The following is a 22556-nucleotide window of genomic DNA, read 5'->3' as shown; positions in this document are numbered from 1 at the left end:
TCTCATCTCCATGTTGTTTTCCACTTGGGTATTACACGAAATTCCTGCAGCCTCCCTAGATGCAGGGAATCCATCCTTGGCATTACTACATTCTTAGGAGGCATCATGCTGCCTCAGCTTTCATACATTTCAAATTAGTCCACACCTTCCCTACTTGGCTGGATGGAAAATCTCTATCCCATCTGGGCTGGAATTTCCACCTTCCTTCACTCCCGAAATCCTGCACCAGGGTGTCCAGTACAGGTCAGTCTGCAGTGACTCATTGGCCACGTGCGTGCTATGTCCCTTCAGCCATGTCCAAGTCTTTTTGGTCCCATGGACTGTAGCCCACCAGGCTCCTATGTCCATAGGATTCTGACACAAGAATACTGGAGTGGGTTGCCATGCCCTCCTCCAGAGATTGAACCTGCTTCTCTTAAGTCTCCTGCACTGTTCCCATTCCAGCTCAGTTCTTCCAACTTGAGCAAAGGATATGCTCCCCTATCTTTACCCCATTCAGATGGTGCCACAATTCCCCCCCACCTTTAACTTCTGGTCCACCTTGAGCTGTCATTGCTCCCTGCACAGGACAGAGTCAAGGAGAAGAAAGGAAGCCCTAGGGACACTCAGCAGAGCGGAGGAGGCTCTCACCTCCCCTGAGCTGTGTGGAAGACCTGTATTGCTGCACCACTAAGATGGCATTGGATGTTTCTTTTTTTTTTCTTCTTCTCCATTGTTTTCTTAAGTAATTTTTAATTTTAGGTTACACAACTAACAGGATTACAGATTCCCAGAAAAGTAAAATATTTCCATTAACTCTGAAAGTCCTCTTTGATCATTTCCCATTCCCCTTCCTATTCCTTGACACCCTCTACACACATACACACAATCCCAAAGATAAATCCTATTGTCAATTTATTTTTTTAATTTTATTATGTTTTTAAATTCTTGGCTGCTCCCATGGTATATGGGACCTTAGCTTGCCTACCAGGGATTGAACCCTAGCCTCCTGCATTGGAAGGTTGAGCCTTAACTCCTGGACCACCGAGGAAGTCCTCGCTGTTGTCAATTTAAAATTTATCTTTCCGGATTTTTTCCTATGGCTACATATGTGGTAAACACACACACAGCCCTAATAATATGTAGCTTTTATTTGTGGGGAATATATATATATACATATTAGCTTCCCTGGTAGCTCAGCTGGTAAAGAATTCAATTGCCATGCAGGAGACCCCAGTTCAATTTCTGGGCTTGGAAGATCCCCTGGAGAAGGGAGAGGCTTCCCTGGTGGCTCAGATGGTAAAGAATCTGCCTGCAATGTGGGAGATCAGGGTTCAATCCCTGGGTTGGGAAGATCCCCTAGAGGAGGGCATGGCAACCCACTCCAGTATTCTTGCCTGCAGAATCCCCATGGACAGAGGAGCCTGGTGGGCTACAGTTCATGGGGTCACAAAGAGTCAGACATTACTGAGCGACTAAGTACAGTATATATATATTACACAAACGGAATCATCATCCTGTACATATTTATCCTATGACTTTTTCTCCAGTCTGTTCTGCACTCCTGAGTTCAATTCAGGGCTATGCGATAGCATTCATTTTTATGAGGTCTGCACCTGGTCGGCTGAACCGGGAGCAAACAAATCCCTAACTGATCAGGAGACACCCTTGGAGGCCTCTTCCCCTAACCTTCTCCTCCTGTATCTCCTTTTCCTCTGATCTTTTTGCTTCTTTCCATCGAGCACCTTTTTCTCACCATGGCCTTTAAGCCCCTCCGGCCAACAACACACACACACACACACACACACACACACACACACACACACACAGTGAGAAGATCCTAAACCATGGCATTTAAGCCCCGCCCCTCCCCGCCCAACAACTCCCCCCCCCCCACCCCGCCCCGCCACTCCTCCGCCGCCAATAAGAAGATCCTAAACCTCAAGATGCCCTTTGCATCTTACAAGGTACAAGATGTACCTTTGCAACATACATCTCTGGAGTCTGGGGCTTCCTGCGCCCCCTCGTGGCTTTTCTGAGTAACGGCAGCGGCGCCTCCAACCCCTAATCCATTTGCCCGTCAATCCGTCCGGAAAGCAAGTCCACCCCGAAAGAAACTACGAGTGAAACTCTGGGCGATCCGCCGTGAATCAGCTGAAGTCTTCTCTGGAAACTCTCCCGGTGGAATGTGAGCGACCTCCTGGCCTGCCAGAAGAGTCTACCTGTTTGAGATCACCCAGGGCTGAGCTTTGCAGGGGATTCATGGTTCTGGCACAGCATCCTTGGAAAGCAACTGGGTGATTATTCTCAAGTATGTTGTAGTTAGCAGCCAGGGATTGAGTCTACAGATATTTCACACATGCGCAAACAGACAGATGGCCACATTGTCTGTTACAGCACTATTCTTGATGGTAAATGATAGGCAACAAGCAATGGGGCTAGCTAAATTCATCCCGATGCTTTTGGGTGATGGTACACCTCTAAGTTCTGCCAGTTCCCTGGACTGAGATTCCCTTGAAGTGGCTCTACAGGCTCCCTGCACTCTGCAACCTGCCCTGTGCTGGGTTCTTTCCCACTCCACCTTCCCCTCATCTGCTCTCTTTTTTCTACAGAGCATATCCTCTAACATACTGAATGATTCCCTTATTCCTTACTGTCCATCTTGCTCCATCAGAAGGAAAACCAGCTCTCCAAGGACAATGGCTTTATCTATTTTGTTCAATTTTATATCCCATGCATCTCTCACAGTGCCTGACATACAACTGACACTTAATAATTTGTTGAATGAATGAAGCCAATGAATGAAGGTCTGAATACTGGGGATATAGAAAGATCTCCAAGAGAGATTAATCCAAAAGAGCAAGCTTCAGAATGACGCTGATAATGTGCTCCATTATATAAAGAATATTTTCCCATAAACTTAAAATGGCTAAAAAAAATTTAATTAATTGAAGTCTATTATTTAAACAACAAAGGCTATAAAAATATCTGGAGATGACAAGGAAGGGGAGAACATTTTGGTTGGAGTTCATTCATTCACGTATGCAATGAATATTTAAGTTCCCAGTGTATGTATACTGGTTATGTTAGACACAGATGTCAAGAAAATTTCTTTGGAGGAGGTAGTATTTGAGATTGGCTTTGAAGTATGGACAGGATTGTGCCTCCAAAAGATGAGACAGAATATTGTTTTGTTTTGTTGTTTGCTGCCCTACACGACTTGTAGGGCCTTCGTTCCCCCACCCAGGGACAGGGACTGAACCTGAACCCTAAGCAGTGAAATAGCAGAGTCCTAATTACTAGATCACCAGGGAATTCCCAGAAAGGATAATCTGATAGAAGGATCAGTAGGGAAATTTTGGTGACTTAGATGTACTGTGACTACTCAGAACGGTGAGCAGTTCTGGTTGTAAGTAGCAAAGGCTACAGATGAGAAAGAGCACGTGATGGAGTTCTCATGGTCTATTAGTCCAGCTGAAAAAGGGCATAAACATGAAGCCCGGTCCTCATCTGGTGAGCCACAAGGCAGGTTGATAATAAAGATGTATTTTAAAATTAAAAAACATTACATGAAGAGCACCTGTGAGATGAGTGTGAGTCACACCTAAGACAGAACTGCCAGGGAGTCATGAGGGGCCATCACTGGGAAAGAGGACAGGCATTTCAGGCTCCTCCAGGGGCCAAATTCTTGTGTCTCTGCAACCCAGAGTTGGGTTGAACACTTCCTGAGCCCCTGCCAGCTGAGAGAAGGGTCCAGTCTCTTCCCCTGGGGTCTGCTCACCTCCCACCCCAAGCATTTCCTAGGGGAGTGATTACTTATCAAGTGATTATCTGTGTCAGAGAATAAGGCAGAAAGCAAGCCAGAATTATTCGTAGAAGTCTTCACGCAGTGAGCAGTTACTAGGTGCCAAGCCCTGTGAGATTTATTTCGCACTGGGCCAGTTTACATCTGGGCTCGAATCCTGACTCTGCACTTACTGGCCTTGAGTGAGTCACTTAACCTCTTTGAGCATCAGTTTCTCCATCTATAATGTAGGGAATAAAAGTAGCACCTGCCTCGGATTACTGAAAGGTTTAACTGGATGTGAACTATTACTGGTCTTTCCTGGTAGCTCAGTTGGTAAAGAATCCGCCTGCAATGCAGGAGACTCCAGTTCAATTCCTAGGTCCGGAAGATCCCGAGGAGAAGGGATAGAGTATCCACTCCAGTATTCTCGGGCTTCAAGAAGGGACAGGCTACCCACTCCAGTGTTCTTGGGCTTCCCTGGTGAGTCAGACAGCAAAAGAATCTGCCTGCAATGCGGGAGACCTGGGTTCAATCCCTGGGTTGGGAAGATTCTCCTGGAGGAGGGCATGGCAACCCACTCCAGTATTCTTGCCTGGATAATCCCCATGGACAGAGGAGCCTGGCAGGCTACAGTCCATGGGGTCGCAAAGAGTCAGACATGACTGAGCGACTAAGCACAGCACAGCACTCCTACTACTTGTCAGAGTAACATTTGTCAGAGAAGGCAATGGCACCCCACTCCAGTACTCTTGCCTGGAAAATCCTATGGACGGAGGAGCCTGGTAGGCTGCAGTCCATGGGGTCGCTAGGAGTCGGACATGACTGAGCGACTTCACTTTCACTTTTCACTTTCAGGCATTGGGGAAGGAAATGGCAACCCACTCCAGTGTTCTTGCCTGGAGAATCCCAGGGACGGAGGAGCCTGGTGGGCTGCTGTCTATGGGGTTGCACAGAGTCGGACACAACTGAAGCGACTTAGCAGCAGCAGCAGCAGCATTTGACAGTGGGCATCAGATCCCGGCTCAGCCAGACTCTTGACCTCTCTGGGCCTCTGTTGCCTTATCTCTAGAGGGAGAGTAGTCATATCTCCTCAAAGCCTGTGGTGGAAATCAAACATATTAACCCATGTCAAGCTCAGGGCCTGGCACAGAGTCCTCTCAGCACACCCTGGCTGTTAGGACTTCTGTTCCACAAGGAGGACACTATTATTATCCCCACTTTCCAGGTGTCATCCTTAAGCACTGGTATTTGAACCAGGAATTTCTGCTTCAGGGAGTGCTATTCCTGCTCGTAGGGAATTTGTTGTTGTTCAATCAGTCACTCAGTCGTGTCCGACTCTTTGCGACCCTGTGGACTGCAGCACGCCAGGCTTCTCTGTCCTTCACCATCTTCTGGAGTTTGCCCAAGTTCATGTCCATTGAGTCGATGACACCATCCAACCATCTCATCCTCTGTCTCCCTCTTCTCCTCCAGCTTCAATCTTTCCCAACATCAGGATCTTTTCTAATGAGTCGGCTCTTCACATCAGGTGGCCAAAATATTGGAGATTCAGCTTCAGCATCAGTCCTTCCAAAGAATATTCAGGGTTGATTTCCTTTAGGATTGACTGTTTTGATCTTCTTGCTATCCAAGGGACTCTCAAGAGTCTTCTCCAGCACCACAGCTGACCAGATGGTGAGGCCAGAGCCAATGCTTGGGCAGGTCTTTTGTCTTCTGGGGTCAAAACGCTGGCTAATGTGAGCCTTTTATCGTTAAATTGACTCATCAGGGTCATCAGAATCAGCTCATGGACAGGTTCCAGACACACAGTAGGCTCTTGGTGAGCCCCACCCACCATCCCCCCGCCTTTCCCCCTCCTTGGGGCGGGGACCGGTTAATACTAACCTGGCTGCCTCTGGCCCCTCCCATGCAGAGCCGCCTGAGAACAGGACCAGCAGGTAAGCCAGCAGAGCCTGGCAGGCAGCTCAGGTCTGCTAAGGGCAGAGCAGCAAGTACCAGGGGCCAGTCCCTGGCAAGGATCACTGGGCACCGAGGTGGGGGCACTAGTCTGGGGATGCGGGTGCCCCACGGCCTTTCCCCTAATTTCAGCTGCTGGCTCAGAGGCCAAGGGATAGGAGGGAAAAAGGGCCTCCTCCCCTGTTGGAGTTGGTCCGGTTGGAGTTGGGGCAACCTGAGCCGGCTGGGTGGACTCCAGACCCGCCCCCTCCCCAGGCCAAACGAGTGGGCCCCTACAGACCTCTGCCCGGCTGCATCTCCATGCCACTGGGACATCTAGACAGCTGCTCCTGCCAGGTGGGGGCCGGAGTCTCCCCTGCCTGGCACCAGGACCGGAGGTTGGGATGGGCATTGAGGGGAGGAGAACCCAGCCAAGGTCAGCCCCGTGGGAGGGCTGAAGCCCTTCCAGGGCTTGGGAGAGGGGTGAGGGAGGAAGGGAACTCATGGTCCACATTGGCTGGCTGCGCTCCCATTATCTTCTCGCTTCCTCCCTGAAGCAAAGCCCTAAAAGCCCAGGCATCTTTAGACCCTTTGGAGACTCCAAGACCCAGAGAGCGCGAGCAGCTGGCTTGACAACGCACAGCCGGTAAGCACAAGCCTGGCTGAGCAGGGGGTGGACAGGGGGCAGGCAAGCACTGCTTCCTCCCTGGGCCTGGTTCCTCCACGTCTGTGAGACAGGAATGCAGAGATGGGATGAGGCTCAGGGGAGCCGGTGGAGAGGACAAGTGAAGGCCTCTGGATGCACGTGGACACAGGGCGCCAGGGCGGTGGCTGACCCGGGCCAGGCCTCCAGCACACCCGGCCTCTCCCCTGCCTCCACCTCCTGCTCACTGCAACCTCTGCCTTTGGCCTGCCTCTGTCTTTCTTTCTGCCTGCTTCTGCTTCTAGCTTTTGATTCTTTCTTTCCTTCTATGTCTCAGTTTCTGTCTTTTTGTCTCCACCTCTTCCTCTAGGTTTTTTTTTAACTGTCTCTATCTCCCTGTTCTGTTCACTCAATACCATCTCACTCCTGCCCGGACCACATCCTCACCCCTCTAGTCTTATTAGGAGTCTGGAACCTGGGGTAATATTGACTCAGACCCTTGTCTGGGAGCGGTGTGTGGCCAGCGCCCATGCTGTCAGCTGGCACTGTCCGAGCTGCCCTGGCTGACTTAACCCCCACGGCTGAGGCAGGCAGGTTCGCAAACCAGGTGGCCATCTGGACACTGGGAGAGAGGACAGGGCCAGGCTCGCATGGGAGAAAGCAGCACTCGACAGATAGACACAGAAACTCCCGTCCTTGAGCTGATGCCCAGTGATGCCATAAAGAAGAGAGCAGAGAGCAGGTCAGTGCAAGCTTAGAGGCTTGGGCTCTGATGGTCAAGGCTGGACAAGGCCCTTCCTGCCAGTGGGGGTGTGCTGGCCCCTGACCCCTACTCCCTTCACTCCCTTGGGCCTGGGACACAGCTTTTCATGCAAGAATCTGAAGGAAAGAGACACCTTTGTCTGAGGCTGTCCTTCTGGCTTCACTGTGTTTGCCCACCTGCTGTAGGAGAAAGTCAAGGGTCTCATTTGAAGCCTTAGGTTTCTGGTTTCCCGCAGTCGCCAAAGGGCCTGGGAAACAGATGTGTTTGGAGTCTCTCCCAGGTTTGTCCAGGGCCTGGATCACATGTCTCTCCCTTTTCCAGCCCCAGTGCTTCGGGAGGCTAGAGGTGAGTGGAAAGGGATCCTGCTCAGCTTGGCCCCTGAAGCTGGTCTCTAACCCCCTCCCCTCCAGGGCCCTCCTCACGCTGCTTAAGAGGGCTGGGTCCGCAGATATACCTGGGCTCAAACCTCAGCTCTCAGTTGACTAGCTGTGTGACCTCAGCAAATGACTTTCCCTCTCTGAGCCTCGGTTTCCTCATCTATTATATTAAATGTAGACAATTACCACGCTTCCTCCAGGATTGTTGAGAGGACTTGACAGATAATGTGTGTAAAGTGCTTAACGCTGGGCCTGGGGAGACAAGCAGTAAGAAATGGCGGCCATTGTTCTAGCTGTTACTCTTGGCACTGTTTTTATCTTTTCCCCCTTGACAACTGCACCAGCTTTCTAAGGGGTTAACAGGCTTCATCCCTGATTCCACCCTGGTTCTCCATTACTGTCCTCACAACAGCCAGCATGATTCTATCTAAAGTGAAATTAGAGCTGGCCCAGCAGGGGAGATTTTTGACTCAGAGGAAACCTCCAAACTCTTGCCTACAGGGCCCCATGTGACCTGGCCAGTTCCTCCCCCTGGGACCTGCGATAGCCACATCAGCCTCCTGGCTGTGCTTTCCACACCAAGACCTGTTTCTGGCTGAGCGGACAAGTGAGGCCCCACCCCAGGGCCTTTGCACTTGCTGTCCCCTCCCCCCACTACTCTTTCGCCTGACATGGCTCACTCCCAGGCTTCCTTCAGGTTCCCTCTGCCAGCTGCCCTCCCCGACTGCCTGCTCCCCCTGACAGCTCCTTCCCTCCACAGCCCTTATCACCAGCTGACTAGCTCGATGTTCCTACTTTGCTTAGCGACTGTTTCATCCCACACTTTCCTGAGAGCAGAGATTGTGTCCAGCACATAGCAAGTATCCAGTGAATACCGGGTAAATGAATGAACAAGAACTGCAAAGCCACTGTAAAACAGATAACAGAGATATGCACTTTTAAACAGTATCCCCAGCACTCTTTGAGCCACTCCTGAGATCTCTGAAGCCACCCAGCCTCGGCATTGGCAGGTACCTCTGCCCAGGACATCCACCGTCCACTGCCATTGATGCTCCAGAAGCACATGGCACTTAGTGTGGCTCCTGGGAATAAGCCAAGGCAGGGGAGCCATAAAGGAGATGGGTCACGCTGGGCCATAACACCACCATGACTTTTTTCCAAATAGAGATTTGTAGAGCCAAATCACTTCCCTCAAAGTATACAGCTGCCTGCCTCAGGACCCAGAGAACTCATCTCTGTGGGCCATGGGGACTGGGGCTCTCAGTGCATGGGACCCATTGCACATAAATAAAATTCAGGCCCCTTACCTCCCCAGTCTGCCCTCTGCTCCCCATTAAGCCCACTGTTTCAGCCACACTGGCCTAGGCTGCCCCAGGACCTTTGCACAAGCTGTTCCTTCTGTGTATATGTTCTTTGGAGTATTTTTATGAGGTTTTTAATTTTAAAAAATATTCAAACATTTGGTACAGCTGAAATTGATTTTCTTTTGATGGAGCGGGGACTGGGTAAGAGATAAGAAAGAGATTCAGCTTTATTTATTTTCCCCAAATGACTACCCTATCTTATGTTCTTACTGGTTCTATGTAGGAAAACTACTTATTTGTAAATGTGTAACTGGCCAGGTTGCTGACCTCATAGTTTTATAGCTGTTCAGGTGATAAAAAGGTAACCATCTTCTGCCAATTCCCCTCCTCCCTTTAATTATTTACTTATTACTCCTTAATAGGCATACCACTTATTGCCTCCTCTATATCCTTGCTTATTTTACACCTTCTTCTGCTCTCAAGGCCTGAAACAGTGAGTCAGACCCCACCATTTACTATTCTTCTGTCCGTCTCTCCTAGCATGTCTGAGGCTTCTGGAGAAAGTTATTCAGAATACAGATATTCACTACTGTTTTGACTCCATTATGAATCAGTCTTTATCAATATAAACTGAGTCTCAGTTTACACTTTTGATTTTTGCTATCAGATTCCATAGTGAGAGTTACCGCTCCCTCCCTCCGTGTCTCTCTCTCTTTCCCTGCATTTTTTTCTGGAAGACCTTCGCCCCACACTTACTCCTAACCTGTTCCTTTTGGTATCTCTTTAAGGTGTGTCTCAACAACTCATTTCGTTTGATTTTGGGTTTTGATCAGATCCTAATTGAGGCAGGACCTGAGTTTCTGAGTCAGGGCATTAATAGTAAATGAGATCAATGTATTCATTAGTTTTTGCTTACCATCACTGGTCAGTGCACATTCTTGAACATATATCTCTGCCCAATTAGCCAGTGTTTTGCTATTTATAAAAAATAAGAGAGGCTTAAACAATGTAGAAGCTTATTGATAACAACACTAAACAAGCAAAATGGTATGAGCGAATGCTTTCACTGTTCACCTGAAATTGTCAAATCATTGTTAATCAGCTGTATCCCAGTACAAAATAAAAGTTAAAAAAAAAAAAAAAAAAAAAAACAAGCAAAATAGCCCAGCAGGGGGCAAAACAGGGCTGGTATGGCAGTTCTATGCCTGAGAGGGGGTCTAGTCTCTGTCTAGCCCCAACACCATCTCCCATTTGTGCAAAATGGCTGCTGGCATTCTGCCTATCACATCTAAATTCCAGACAGCAGGAGGAGGAAGAGCAAAAGAGCACATTTCCTTTAAGGAGATTTTTTCAAAGTCTCTTACACCCTCATTAGTGTTAGTGTTAGCCACTCAGTCATGCCCAACTCTTTGCGACCCCATGGACTGCATCCCACCAGGCTCCTCTGTCCATGAGATTTTCCAGGCAAGGATACTGGAGTGGGTTGCCATTTCCTTCTCCAGGGCATCTTCCCACCCCAGGGATCGAACCCCGGTCTCCTGCACTGCAGGCAGATTCTTTACCGACTGAGCTACAAGGGAAGCCCCTACAACCTCATTGGCCTGGTCTTAATTCAAGAGCCATGTCCAGCTACAAAGGAAGTTGGAAAATGTAGTCCTTTAGCTCAGTGGCCATTTGTCCAGACAAAAATCTAGTCTTGGTAATAATGAAAGAAGGAAGAGTGGCTGGTGGGAAGCAGCTAGTAACCTTGGTCTTGGAGTATCAATGCTCCATCTTTTCTTTCCTTCCAAAGTGTTTCACTCATCCTAGGCAGAACTCTACCGGAGCTGATGGGGGTCAGCTTTTTTTCAATGAGATTCTGCCTGCTGTATAACAGGTTGTGGTCTCAGGTTGGAGTGAACAGCCAGCACCTATTTCTGGGTCTCCTTGGACAGTACAGTGAGCTGCTAAGAAGCTATGATGAACTGCTGGCTTTTGAAAGAGGTCTTTTCCCTCCTCCACTCCACTGATCCTCTGGGGCAACACTGCCTCTGTTTTGCAGCCCGTGAGTTACCTGCCTTGGCCAATGTAGGGCAGGAACCTTGCCTTTCCATCCAGCCCCAGCCACTGCTCCCTCCCCTCTACCTGTAGCTCTGCCTCTGCTTTGGCCCATGATGCATCTGGGTCCTGCCGCCCACCCACCTCTTCCTCACACTTTTCTCTGGGGATAGCCCCTGTGTCTTTTCTGCTTGCACCCCTCACAGCACTGGGCACAAAGCAGGTGACTAAAAATCCCTGCTTGTTGATTGTTTAGAGGGAAGTGATGACAAAATTCTGCCTTCAGAAATGACGTGTATTGTGGTATCAGGAAGTGTTCAGGATAACTGTGTTTTTAAATGCAATTGCCACATTTTTTGAAATGGTAATTGTGATCATTAACATGTACACATACGAAGTATCAGGCATCAGTGAGCATTTTGCAGGTTTCATAGTCATAACAACTCTGATGTTGGTACTGGGAGCCTCCCATTTTGTGTAAGAGAAATCAGACACCAGAAGTTAAGCCAATTAGTTCAAGGTTGAAGCCAGGATTTGAGGCCAGACGTCTGCCTCTAGACACTAGTGCAGCAAGAGCAGTAAGGTGGCTGGAGGCAGTGACCTGAGTCCAGATCTGAGAGAGAGGCCCAAGGTTGGATCCCAGCCCACACCTTGCCCCCTACTAGGACGGGATCCAGGGCAAGCCACATCTTGCTCTCAAAAATGAGGGCTAGGCTTGACCAGGGTTTGCAGTGTATCAGGCTTGGAGGGTCCCGGGTGGGTGCCCTAAGTTAAGGAGGGCCAAGGGTGATTGTTGCCATGTAGGCAAGCTGACCTGGTGTTGTCTTCCAGAATATTCAGGAGAAGCCAGAAATCCTGAGTTTTGTTTGCCAAATCCTTTCTGACTTGCAGACGTCAGTAACTAATTATTTACAACTCACCCCACATCAAAATAACACATCAGCTGCTTGCCTGCAGCCAGTGAGTTACCAGTTCACAAACTGGAGCTAGGTCATCTGTAAAGGCTCTTCCACCACTGTCAGAATGCGAGATTCCAAAGCAGCCCCTGCCCTCCAGGGGTTTCAGTCTCCCTGGCAAATGTACCAGGACACACCCACTCCAGGAAAACCCTGAATGGAGGGGCCTGGGGCCTGGGGCCGGCAGCCAGTGGAGGTTTCCTGAGGGGCAGAGTCCTGCAGAAAGCTGAGATGCAGATGGGTGTGAAGATGGTGCCCCAGCCAGGCTAAGACAGAAGTTTGCCCTCTCTGTGTGGGTCCTCTGGGCACGCCCAGAGCCAGGGCTTGACCTGGGCTGTCAGTGGGGCCAGCTTGCTGGTGAGGAAACAGAGCTTTACTGACTCGCCTAAGGCCCCCAGACAGGAGGTGGTGAAATGGGACTGAAAGCAGGTCTGGCTGCATTCCACCTCCCAGGGAGGATTGGGTTTCAGAGGAAGAGAGTCTGGGGTTGGAGAGTCAGCTCTATGTACGGGAACCTGGAGAGGAAGTTCCACCCCACAGGGGCTGCCCCAGCATGCTCTAGAAGAGAGACAAGGAGTTAAAGGCTGACCATGTGAGTTGAGCAGAACCAAGAGATCAGGGTCCTGGGGAGAGGTGAGTGGAGCCATCTGCTTCAGAGGACCCAGCCTCTGCAACACCAGCCTCCGGAGAGGCCCTCCACCCCCGCAGACCCCACCCCATTCCCCATCTGTAAAAAGGATGTGATTGGACCAGTCAACATTTCTCTCCAAAATGGTACCTATGCCAGCTGTGATTTCAGGCAGTACCTCCAGGGGAACTTTCTTTTTTTCCTTTAGTAATTTTAATATTCATATGTTAATTTTCGTGCAAATTAGAAAAAAGTAATAACTATAACAGCAAACCCTTAGTGAGCGCTTTCTATGCGCCAGGTACCGTTAAGACAATATATACTCCTTAACGTTGCATCTCATTACAAACCATGAGGTCGATTTACAGAGAGGGGAAATGAGGTAGAGGGAGGCAAACTCAGTCACCCCAAATCATTCAGTAAGCTCAGAGGCAGACCTGGCTTCAAGTTCAGGCAGCTGCCTCCAGTTACTCACTCAACTCTGTGAACAAAGAATGTTGCCTGACATCCCATCTCTACAAGGATTAAGTTGGAACCCACAGCAGTTGACCGTCAGTGCTTCCTGAGGGGCATTCAGGATGGAAAAGCATTCAGCATGAAGCATTCTGTTTCAGATATACAGCCCCCAGACAGTTAAGATGCAAACCAAAGAAAGAATTATTCCAGTGACCCAGACATCATGTATCTTCCCTTACATTGAAAAGCACTAAAATCATTAACTTGAGCTGAGTTTGTGTCTGTGTCTGTGGGTGTGTGACTGGCATTAATCTTTTACCTAGACTTATGTATGACCACATGTAACTCCCAACAACAAATTCATATATATCCTGGCTCCTCCCTTACCTCTCTGGAGCAGTTCCTCAGACCTGAGAGGCTGTCTTCCTGGCTATAATCTTCACATTGCTGTTGCTTAGCCGCTCAGTTGTTCCGACTCTGGGACTCTATGGACTGCAGCATGCCAGGCTTCCCAGTCCTTCATCTCCTAGAGTTTGCTCAAATGACTCATGTCCATTGAGTCATTGATGCCATTCAGCCATCTCATCCTCTGTCGCCCCCTTTTCTCCTGCCTTCAGTCTTTCCTAGCATCAGTGTCTTTTCCAATGAGTTGGCTTTTTGCATCAGGTGGCCAAAGTACTAGAGCTTCAGCTCAGCATCAGTCCTTCCAATGAATATTCAGGACTGATTTCCTTTAAGATTGACTGGTTTAATCTCCTTGCTGTCCAAGGGATTCTCAAGAGTCTTCTCCAGCACCACAATTTGAAAGCATCAATTCTTCGGTGTTCAGCCTTCTTTATGGTCCAACTCTAATGTCTGTACATGACTACTGGAAAACCATAGCTTTGACTAGATGGACCTTGGCTGGCAAAGTGGTCTCTCTACTCTTTAATATGCTGTCTATGTTGATCATAGCTTTCCTGCATAGGTCCCTGAATAAAGCTGAAACTTACTGCTCTTATGTTGTGAGATGCTGATTTTTTTTTTCAGTTGACAAACCCTCTCCACCGTTTTTTCTTAGACTGAGGGTAACAGCACAGGTGGTGTGACACAGGTAATTGGGAAGGTAGTAAAAAAAGGATAGGCTACCCACTCCAGTATTCTTGGGCTTCCCTAGCGGCTCAGTTGGTGAAGAATCAGCCTGCAATGCAGGAGACCTGGGTTTGACTCCTGGGTTGGGAAGATCCCCTGGAGAAGGGAACAGCTACCCACTCCAGTATTCTGGCCTGGAGAATCCCATGAACTGTATAGTCCATGGGGTTGCAAAGAGTCAGACACGACTGAGCGACTTTCACTTCACTTTACTTAAACAGGTCACAGCATGGCTCTAGAGGGCTACAGCCAGGCGGTCTCCAAGGGCCTGTCCAGAGATGGAGCTCTATAATTTGAGAAGAAGAACTCCAGACTGGAATTTTATATCAGATAACCACATTTTTGTAACAGATAGTGTGCTGTGTTTACATGGTTCACAAATCAAAATTATATAAAAAGATCTACACTGAGATGCTGCAAACATCCCAGCAGTTTCTATGTGTCCTTCAAAGTCTGCTTTGCGCAAATACAGAGAACATATTCTTCCTCCTCTTCCCCTAAGTCCAAAAGACCATACACTGTGCACCTACCTTGATGTTGTTCACTTATCCACTCAGCCTTGAGGCCTGTCACCATCCACCAACCAGTGAGCTCTCCCACCTCCCTCTCTTTGTAACAGGTGTGTGCTATTCCAACAGGCCATCATCTCTTCCACTAGCCCCTCTTCTGTGAATGGCACAAAGGTTGTCTCTTATGTTTTGCTGTTATCAACAAGACTGCAAGCAATAGTAACCTCGTGTATAACTCATGGCTTTGGAACAATCTCACAGTGAGAAATGGAGTCACTGTTGATTGACATTTCCCATGGTGAATGAAGGGGACGGTCTAAGACTTACTTGTATTTTTCCCTCTGAACTGTTCATATCCTATGTCGACTTCTCTGTTGGGTCTTTTTGTTCTTAATCTGCAAAAACTCTTGACATATTAGGAAGATGAACCTTTTGTCTGTGCTTTACATTGCAGTATTTTCGCCCCGGATATCATCTGTCTTTTGATCTTCTTTTTGGTATTTTTTTTTGTCATTGTTTGCAGAGGCTGTTTTATTTGCTTGCTTTTGTGTGTTCTAATATTTATGCAGTAGAATGTATTATTGTAGCCACGCATTCCAGGAAACAAACTCACTCAGAAGAACAATGCAGATAGTGGAGTGCAGTTTATTACACCAGCGGGCCCAAGGCAGAGTCTCCTCTTAGCCAAGGACCCCGATCAGTTTTTGTGAAAACCGTATGTACCCTAAATGTACGTGCCCAAACCCACCTCCCCAAATTCCCTGAAACTAGTCTGAACAAAGGAAAAGAAAGATACAATCAAAGTTAACCCATGATTCATATGCCTTAGGCCTAGGTAGTTAACAGTGGACAATTATCAATAGGCCTGTGATCATACCCCAGTAAGCATAATAGAATTTATGATTCTATTCGGTTATACAATTAGGGTATTCTTTTAGGTGAGGGAGAGTCTAGGTACGAGCCCTGGGGCTCTTCCATCTGGCGGGGGGGGGGGTGGGGGGGGGTCTGGTTTTCCAGTTGGTATGTCATTTCCATAGATACTAGGCATTTAGCTCAAAGTCCACAGTCAGGCCCAAGATGGAGCCTGTTCTGTTTCCTCCTTCAGTATCAAATTTTTCTTTTGTGGACTCTGGATTTAGGAGTCATGATTAGGAAATCTTTCCCTGCTGAAAGGTTAGTTATAAAGGGATTTGTCCATGTTTTCTGCTAATAAAAAGCCAACGTGTTCACGGAGAGGGGAATAATAAGAGAAAACCCTGGGCCCAGAAGCACCGTCTTTTGCTATATGACGCACCTGACATGGCTCACTGATACTCTTCTCTATCAGACACGCTGCAGGCTGATCTGCGGAGGGAGCTGCCTCCGGCCCAGGCGGACGTCACCATGGCCTTCCTGATACACCTGCTGGTCTGCACGTTCGGGATGGGCTCCTGGGTGGCCATCAACGGGCTTTGGGTGGAGCTGCCCCTGCTGGTGACAGAGCTACCGGAGGGCTGGTATCTGCCCTCCTACCTCACAGTGATCATCCAGCTGGCCAACGTCGGCCCCCTGCTGGTCACCCTGCTCCATCACTTCCGGCCCGGCTGCCTCTCCGAGGTGGCCGTTGTCTTCACCGTGCTGGGGGTGGGCACCATCGCCTGCACCCTCTTCGCCTTCCTCTGGAACGTCACTTCCTGGGTGCTGGGCAGCCGGCACAGCATTGCCTTCCTGGTCCTCACCTTCTTCCTGGCCCTGGTGGACTGCACCTCCTCTGTCACCTTCCTGCCCTTCATGAGCAGGCTGCCCACCTACTACCTCACCACCTTCTTTGTGGGCGAAGGACTCAGCGGCCTCCTGCCTGCACTGGTGGCTCTTGCCCAGGGCTCGGGTCTCACCACCTGCGTCAACGTCACAGAGATATCGGCCACCACCCTGAGCCCTGAGACCACCAGGAACATGGACAGCCCACAGGTATCTGGCATCTCTCAGGGTCGTTGCAGATCTGTCCTTGGTCACAAGAAAGATCTTACCAAGGGCTGGTGTTCCCTAGATGTTGGGTGGACCTGTATTCTTGACCCAACAGCACTTCTGATTACCTGGGGGCACTGCTGAGACACACACATATCTAGGGTGGGGCTCCTCTGAAATCCTTGCTGTCGGGTGTATTTTGAAATCTGGAGTTTCAGATCGTAGAACACACTTACCCCACGTCTAAGACAGGGCCTGTGACACGGCAATGGGCACAGCGATCCCCACAGCCCGCAGCCCAGGGCATTCATGCCCCATAGGCAGATGAGGGCTATAAACAGCTTCATATCCAGTTCAAATGTTGCTGTCAACCAAGTCACGAAAATATTCTGACTTTCAGAGCCTTTCGGATTTTAGAGTTGCAGATAAGGGATTGTGAACGTGTCTTTATTGAAAAGTCCCCAGGTGCCACTAATGTACAACCGAGCTTGAGAACCACAGACTTTAGACGTTGATAAACGTTTAGACGCTACCCCATGTGTTTACAGCTTCAAACTTTCTCACTGGATGTGGGACAATATATGTGTCTGATATGATCCAAACCGCAGCAGTGCAGCAATGATTGCAAACTGGTGACCTGGGCCACCATAACAGGCAAGATTTTTTTTTTTTGAGAGTTTGAATTAGTTAATAACATTCAAATGTTTTGAAATTTCACATAAATCTAGATGCATGATATCTCTTGAAAACAGTCACCACAGGGTGCCTTTGGGTGGGGCTGTTCTGTCTCAAGCCAGCCCCATCTCTGAATATGCGTATTTTCGGTTGCCAGCCCTGGAGGGCATTGAGTGGGCGGAGCTGTAGCTTCTGTCCTGACACCTCCGCGCTCCTTAAAGTGGGGGCTGCACTGGCGCTGTCAGAGGACACGCACAGGCTGATACAGATCCAGTGCTGCTGCCCAGCGAGCGAGTCAGTGTGAGCATATATTATCCTCACCATAGTAGCTGTGCGTATATTATCCATCACTTACATAATAATGATAATGCCTAGTATTTCTTGTATACACACAGACCTCGAAGACAATTGCAGATTTGGTTCCAGACCACCACGATAAAGCAAATATCTCAATAAAAAAGTCACACAAACTTTTTGTGTGCCTATAAAAGTTATGTTTACGCTATATGTTGTCTATTGAGTGTATAATAGCACTGTGTCTAAAAAAACAATGTACATAGCATAATTTTAAAATATTTTATTAATAAAAAGTGCTAACTATCTAGGAATTTCCTGGTGATCCAGAGCTTAGAACTCAGCTTCCACTTTAGGGGATCTAGGTTCAATCCCTGGTTAGACAATGAAGAGCCCACAAGCTGTGTGGGGCAGCCAAAAAAAAAAAAAAAAGTCAACTATCATCTGAGCCTTCAGTGAGTCACAATTTTTTTGCTAGTGGAGGGTTTGAAATAATTCAAGAATTACCAAAATGTGACCCAGAGGCAGGAAGTGAGCAAATGCTGTTGGAAAAAATACGAATAGACTTGCTCAACATAGGGTTGCCACAAACCTTCAATTTGTAAAAAAAAAAAAAAAAAAATCACCCAGGGATCTGACTGGCCCTTGTTTTGTCTTTCCCAGGGAGCTAGCAGCACTTTGGTGTCCAAGCTCGCTGGGACAGCACCCTCCGGGATCCACCTGGAAAGCCGTTACCTGCCCGCCAACTTCTCGCCCTTGGTCTTCTTCCTTCTGCTCTCCTTCATGATGGCCTGCTGCTTCATCTCCTTCTTTTTCCTCCAGCGTCAACCCAAGCGCTGGGAAGCCTCCATAGAAGACCTCCTCACCTCTCAGGTCACCCTCAACTCCATCCGGCCACAGGAAGGGAAGGACCTGGGTCCCCCCGAGGAGAGCGGCAAGGCCCAGGACCCTCCGGAGGAGAAGACGGCCCCCCAGCACCTGGCCCACCTGACTTTCATCTACGTCCTGGTGGCCTTTGTGAACGCGCTCACCAATGGCGTGCTGCCCTCGGTGCAGACCTACTCCTGCCTATCCTACGGGCCTGTGGCCTACCACCTGTCCGCCACCCTCAGCTCCATGGCCAGCCCTCTCACCTGCTTCCTCTCCATTTTTCTGCCTAACAGGTCTGCCCTCACCTGGCCCTGGAGAGCTCGGGTTGGGGGTGCACTTCGTGTCAGAACCGAGAATCCACCGCGCCTACCTATCAGGCTGGAGGTGGGATAGTTAAGAACACGATGTCTGGGGCTCAACTGCCTATGTTCAAGTCCCGGCTCTGCCACTTGCTAGCTCTGTAATACTGGACGCCTCTCTGGGCCTCAGGAGTCTAATCTGGAAAATGGGGAGAATAATAGCTCTTCTTAGGTTGCTGGGGGCTAATTTTGTAAAGCTTTTAGAGCAGTGAGTGCCTGGCGCATGTCAGGTCTACATTCACCACCACTGGCCCATGAGGAGGAATAAGCAGGCAAGAAGCGAGGCTCCTATTTACAAATGGAAACCCTGAGGCTCGAAGAAAGCGTTTGCTCATGTCTAATTCCCAGGATTTGAGTCCTGCCCTCCTGCCTCCGGCCCATACTGGCCCTCTTACAGCTGTAATTCTAGAAGAATGGCTGAGCAAATTGATAAAACACAAATTGAGTCAGCCTGGGGTTCCAAATTTTAATAAGCAACCTAAGTGGTTCTGATGCAGGGGCTTCAGACCCCCACAGGTGAAACACCCACCTTGGGGTCATGAAATTTTAGGTCCCCCTTGCCTCCCACCTTCTCCTCTGCCCTGCCTGTCCTTACTGCCTCTCAGCCCTGCCCATCCCCACCTGCCATCCCCACCTCCCCTAGTCCTGCCCACCCCACCCCCACCCCCTGCCAGGGAAGGAGGGATCATGAGGATGGGAGAGCTGGACAGATGTCCGTTTGCCAGAAAGCTGAGTTTTCTCCCTTGGGTTTGAAAATTGTGGAGCGAAGCTGGAGATCTCTGAGGGAACAGACCAGAGGCTGCAGATCTGTGGACTCTGAGATGCCCAGAATGTTAGAAATATAGAATCTGAGAGTCCCAGAATCCAAGAATCCTGAGACAGAAAGTGTCCTTAGAGGTAGGCAGCCCTCCACTCTAACCTGTCAGCGTGGATGGGGAGATCCCGGGGAAAAGGCCTCAAATGAAGGATGGTGTCCTCAGTGGTCAGACCGAGGGCTACACAGAAGGTCACCAGTGCCTCTGAGCCGGCTACCAGGGCCCACGGATCATGCAAATCTCACATTGTGGACCAGAGAGCTGAGGGTGGAGGGAAGAAGGGTCACCCGAGGCTGCATAGCACACCCTACAGTCACGGTGCCATGATCCAAGCCTCCCACTCATCTGCCCAACTTCCTAGAGTGGGTGCGAGGTGTTGCAGGAGGAAATAGCAACAGCTGCTACCAGGTGGGCCCACAACCAGGGCCAGGCCCTACACACTCTGCTCCCCTGCATTCTCCCAGCCACATAAGACTCATCTCACAGGTGAAGAAACTGAGGCTTAGGGCCCAGTCTTGCAGGAGGAACTGGGATTTGAACCAGGCTTGTGTAGCCCCAGAATCTGTTCTGTTTCTTCCGCTGGGATGCTGGGCTTTGCTGTTAATACTCAGGATGACTTGTGCCAGTCTTGATCTCAGGAACCTCACTGATGCACTTGAACTGGGTAGCCTGGAAGTTTCCACATGGGTCTAACCTCTAAACCTAGAGAAGCTGACCACTCCATGTGGCCCCCTGGAGCTCGAGCTGGGTGGGAGAGTAGGAGCAAATGTTCAGGCTTCTCAGTCCTCCAATCACACCCCACCCCCCCAACTCTGTCCTAGGTCTCTGCCATTCCTGGGAGTCCTCGCAGTGCTCGGGACCAGCTTCGGAGCCTACAACATGGCCATGGCTGTGATGAGCCCCTGCCCCTTCATGCAGGGCCACTGGGGTGGAGAAGTCCTCATCGTGAGTGTCTGGACTGTGGCGCTATCCACCCCCAACCCCTACCTAGCCAAGGCCTAGGAGACCCAGAGTACAGCTCCTTTTACTGACCAAGTGCTTTGTGGTTACTTGCTCAGGAAGCTCAAGGTGGGTGTGGGGAGGAGGAGGGATGCTCTCATTGGGGAATAGAGGCTTCAGAAGGTTAGTTGGCTGGTCCAAGGTGACAGTGCAGACTCTCCCATGAACGCCACACTCTCCACTGTGTATGGCAGCAGTAGCCTTCTCCCAGTTGCCCCTGACTTGATCATGCTGTGCTGTGCTTAGTCGCTCAGCTGTGTCTGACTCTTTGTGACTCCATGGACTGTAGCCCACCAGGCTCCCCTGTCCATGGGGATTCTTCAGGCAACTTTGGGTTGCCATGCCCTCCTCCAAGGAATCTTCCCAACCCAGAGCTCAAACCCTGGCCTCTCCCATTGCAGGTGGATTCTTTTACTGTCTGACCCACCAGGGAAGCCCAAGAATACTGGAGTGGGTAGCCTATCCCTTCTCTAAGGGATCTTCCCTACCCAGGAATCGAACTGGATTCTCTTGCATTGCAGGTGGATTCTTTACCAGCTGAGCTACCAGGGAAGTCCTGACTTGATCATGGGGGACAGAAAGCTATTGGGTTCTCCTTTATCCTTGGGGAGGTCAACTCAGGGGGCCCCATTAGCTCTCCTTGCACTTAGAGGCTATTCCATGGGGTTCTCTTAGCCATGTTAGGTCACCCTAGAGGTGCCCTTTGCCCCTGGGGCTCACCCCAAAGTCACCTTCACTCAGCATCTCTCCCAACGTGTCTCTGCAGGTGGTTTCTTGGGTGCTGTTCACTGGCTGTCTGAGCTACGTCAAGGTGATGCTGGGTGTGATCCTGCGCGATCACAGCCGCAGCGCCCTCCTATGGTGCGGGGCGGCGGTGCAGCTGGGCTCGCTCCTGGGAGCGGTTGTCATGTTCCCGCTGGTCAACGTGTTGAGGCTCTTCTCATCCGCTGACTTCTGCAGCCTGCAGTGCTCCGCCTAAACCAGCTGAAGGGACGTGATCCATCATAAGGCCCCGCCCTCATTACTAACTCCTGAAAACTGGGACATCTCGAGGCAAGGTGTGTGCCCAAGGTCACAGAGCCAGTGGTAGACCAGTAGGGAGGCAGAGTCTGAGTACTTTTGTGTACAACACAAACTCCTCTCAGGAAACGTGGGGAATAGTATGGGCCTCCCAGGGGACATGGAAATGCAAAGCACAGCCCACCCCAACTCTGTCACAGCGCCTGCTGTTCTAGCTTCTCAGATCTCGTTTTAGCTCTTGAGAGATGACTGTGAGAAATGAACTATTTTCTACCATATTAATAAGCAAAGGATATCACAGCCACCAGCGATTGCAGGTGTCCAACATGAGCCAGTGAGCCCTGAGGAAACTCAGGATGTGAAAACACAGGATACTGGCCCCAGATAGCTGAGGTGCATGTCAGAGGGATGATTTCAGTGAGCCCAGACTCATGCTAAATACATAGAAAAGCGCTGAATTGCTTACCTTGCAGTTTCTGGTTTTCCTTCATAACAGTAATCTATTGATGTTTCCACTACCTGCCCTTTGTGGCCAAACTCCTGTATCCTAGCTCCTCCCCTAACCTCCTCAGAGCAGTTCTCTCGGCATTACTTGAGATGCTGCCTCCCAGGCTTGACGTCCTAAAAATTCCCGCTGAATAAAACATAACTCTTTAACTTTTAGATTGTGAATATTTTTCACGTCGACAGCGGTTCTGCAGCACCCAGCTGGATGGTGTTAGAAGGGGAACAGCTGGGAGGGTGAGCCGCCTGTTATAAGCCATGTGACCTTGGGGAAGTCACTTTATTGCTATGTACCTCTGTTTCCTCTTCCACAAAATGTGAATTATTAGCACCTATGTCATAGGTTTGGCACAGGGATAAAAGGGAGAAGCACCCAGCATGTCCTGATCTGATGACCAAGAGTAATAACAGGAGTGACAATCAACAAAGCCTAGAAGTGGCTAGAAGGGTTGAGAGATGTTCCCTTCTCCATATCCTTTCCACCCCTGTTCTCACAGAGAAGCGTCTAGAAAACAGATGGCTAATGGTGGACTCTCTTTTAGGCATCCTGGAGTCCCACTATGGAGGA

The 22556-nt window shown here is 49.6% G+C and overlaps 1 protein-coding gene across 2 annotated transcripts; it reads left to right on the top strand.

The window, feature by feature from the left end:
* Positions 1 to 5672: 5672 nt before the first annotated feature.
* SLC52A3 (solute carrier family 52 member 3) lies at positions 5673 to 22147 on the top strand. 2 transcript variants are annotated; one of them, XM_027558921.1, is made up of 6 exons: positions 5673 to 5703; positions 6259 to 6347; positions 15833 to 16455; positions 18085 to 18584; positions 20287 to 20410; positions 21231 to 22147. In XM_027558921.1, exons 3-6 carry the CDS (start codon positions 15889 to 15891, stop codon positions 21441 to 21443), a joined length of 1404 nt encoding a protein of 467 aa, XP_027414722.1. In that variant the 5' UTR covers positions 5673 to 5703; positions 6259 to 6347; positions 15833 to 15888; the 3' UTR covers positions 21444 to 22147. The 2 variants fall into 2 exon arrangements, with proteins under 2 accessions (XP_027414722.1, XP_027414723.1); XM_027558922.1 differs by lacking the exon at positions 5673 to 5703 and adding an exon at positions 5731 to 5799.
* The last annotated feature ends 409 nt before the right edge of the window (positions 22148 to 22556 follow it).

Source organism: Bos indicus x Bos taurus, chromosome 13 (genome assembly GCF_003369695.1).
Source record: "Bos indicus x Bos taurus breed Angus x Brahman F1 hybrid chromosome 13, Bos_hybrid_MaternalHap_v2.0, whole genome shotgun sequence".
NCBI classification, from domain to species: domain Eukaryota; kingdom Metazoa; phylum Chordata; class Mammalia; order Artiodactyla; family Bovidae; genus Bos; species Bos indicus x Bos taurus.
This window is presented reverse-complemented; position numbering and strand designations above follow the sequence as displayed.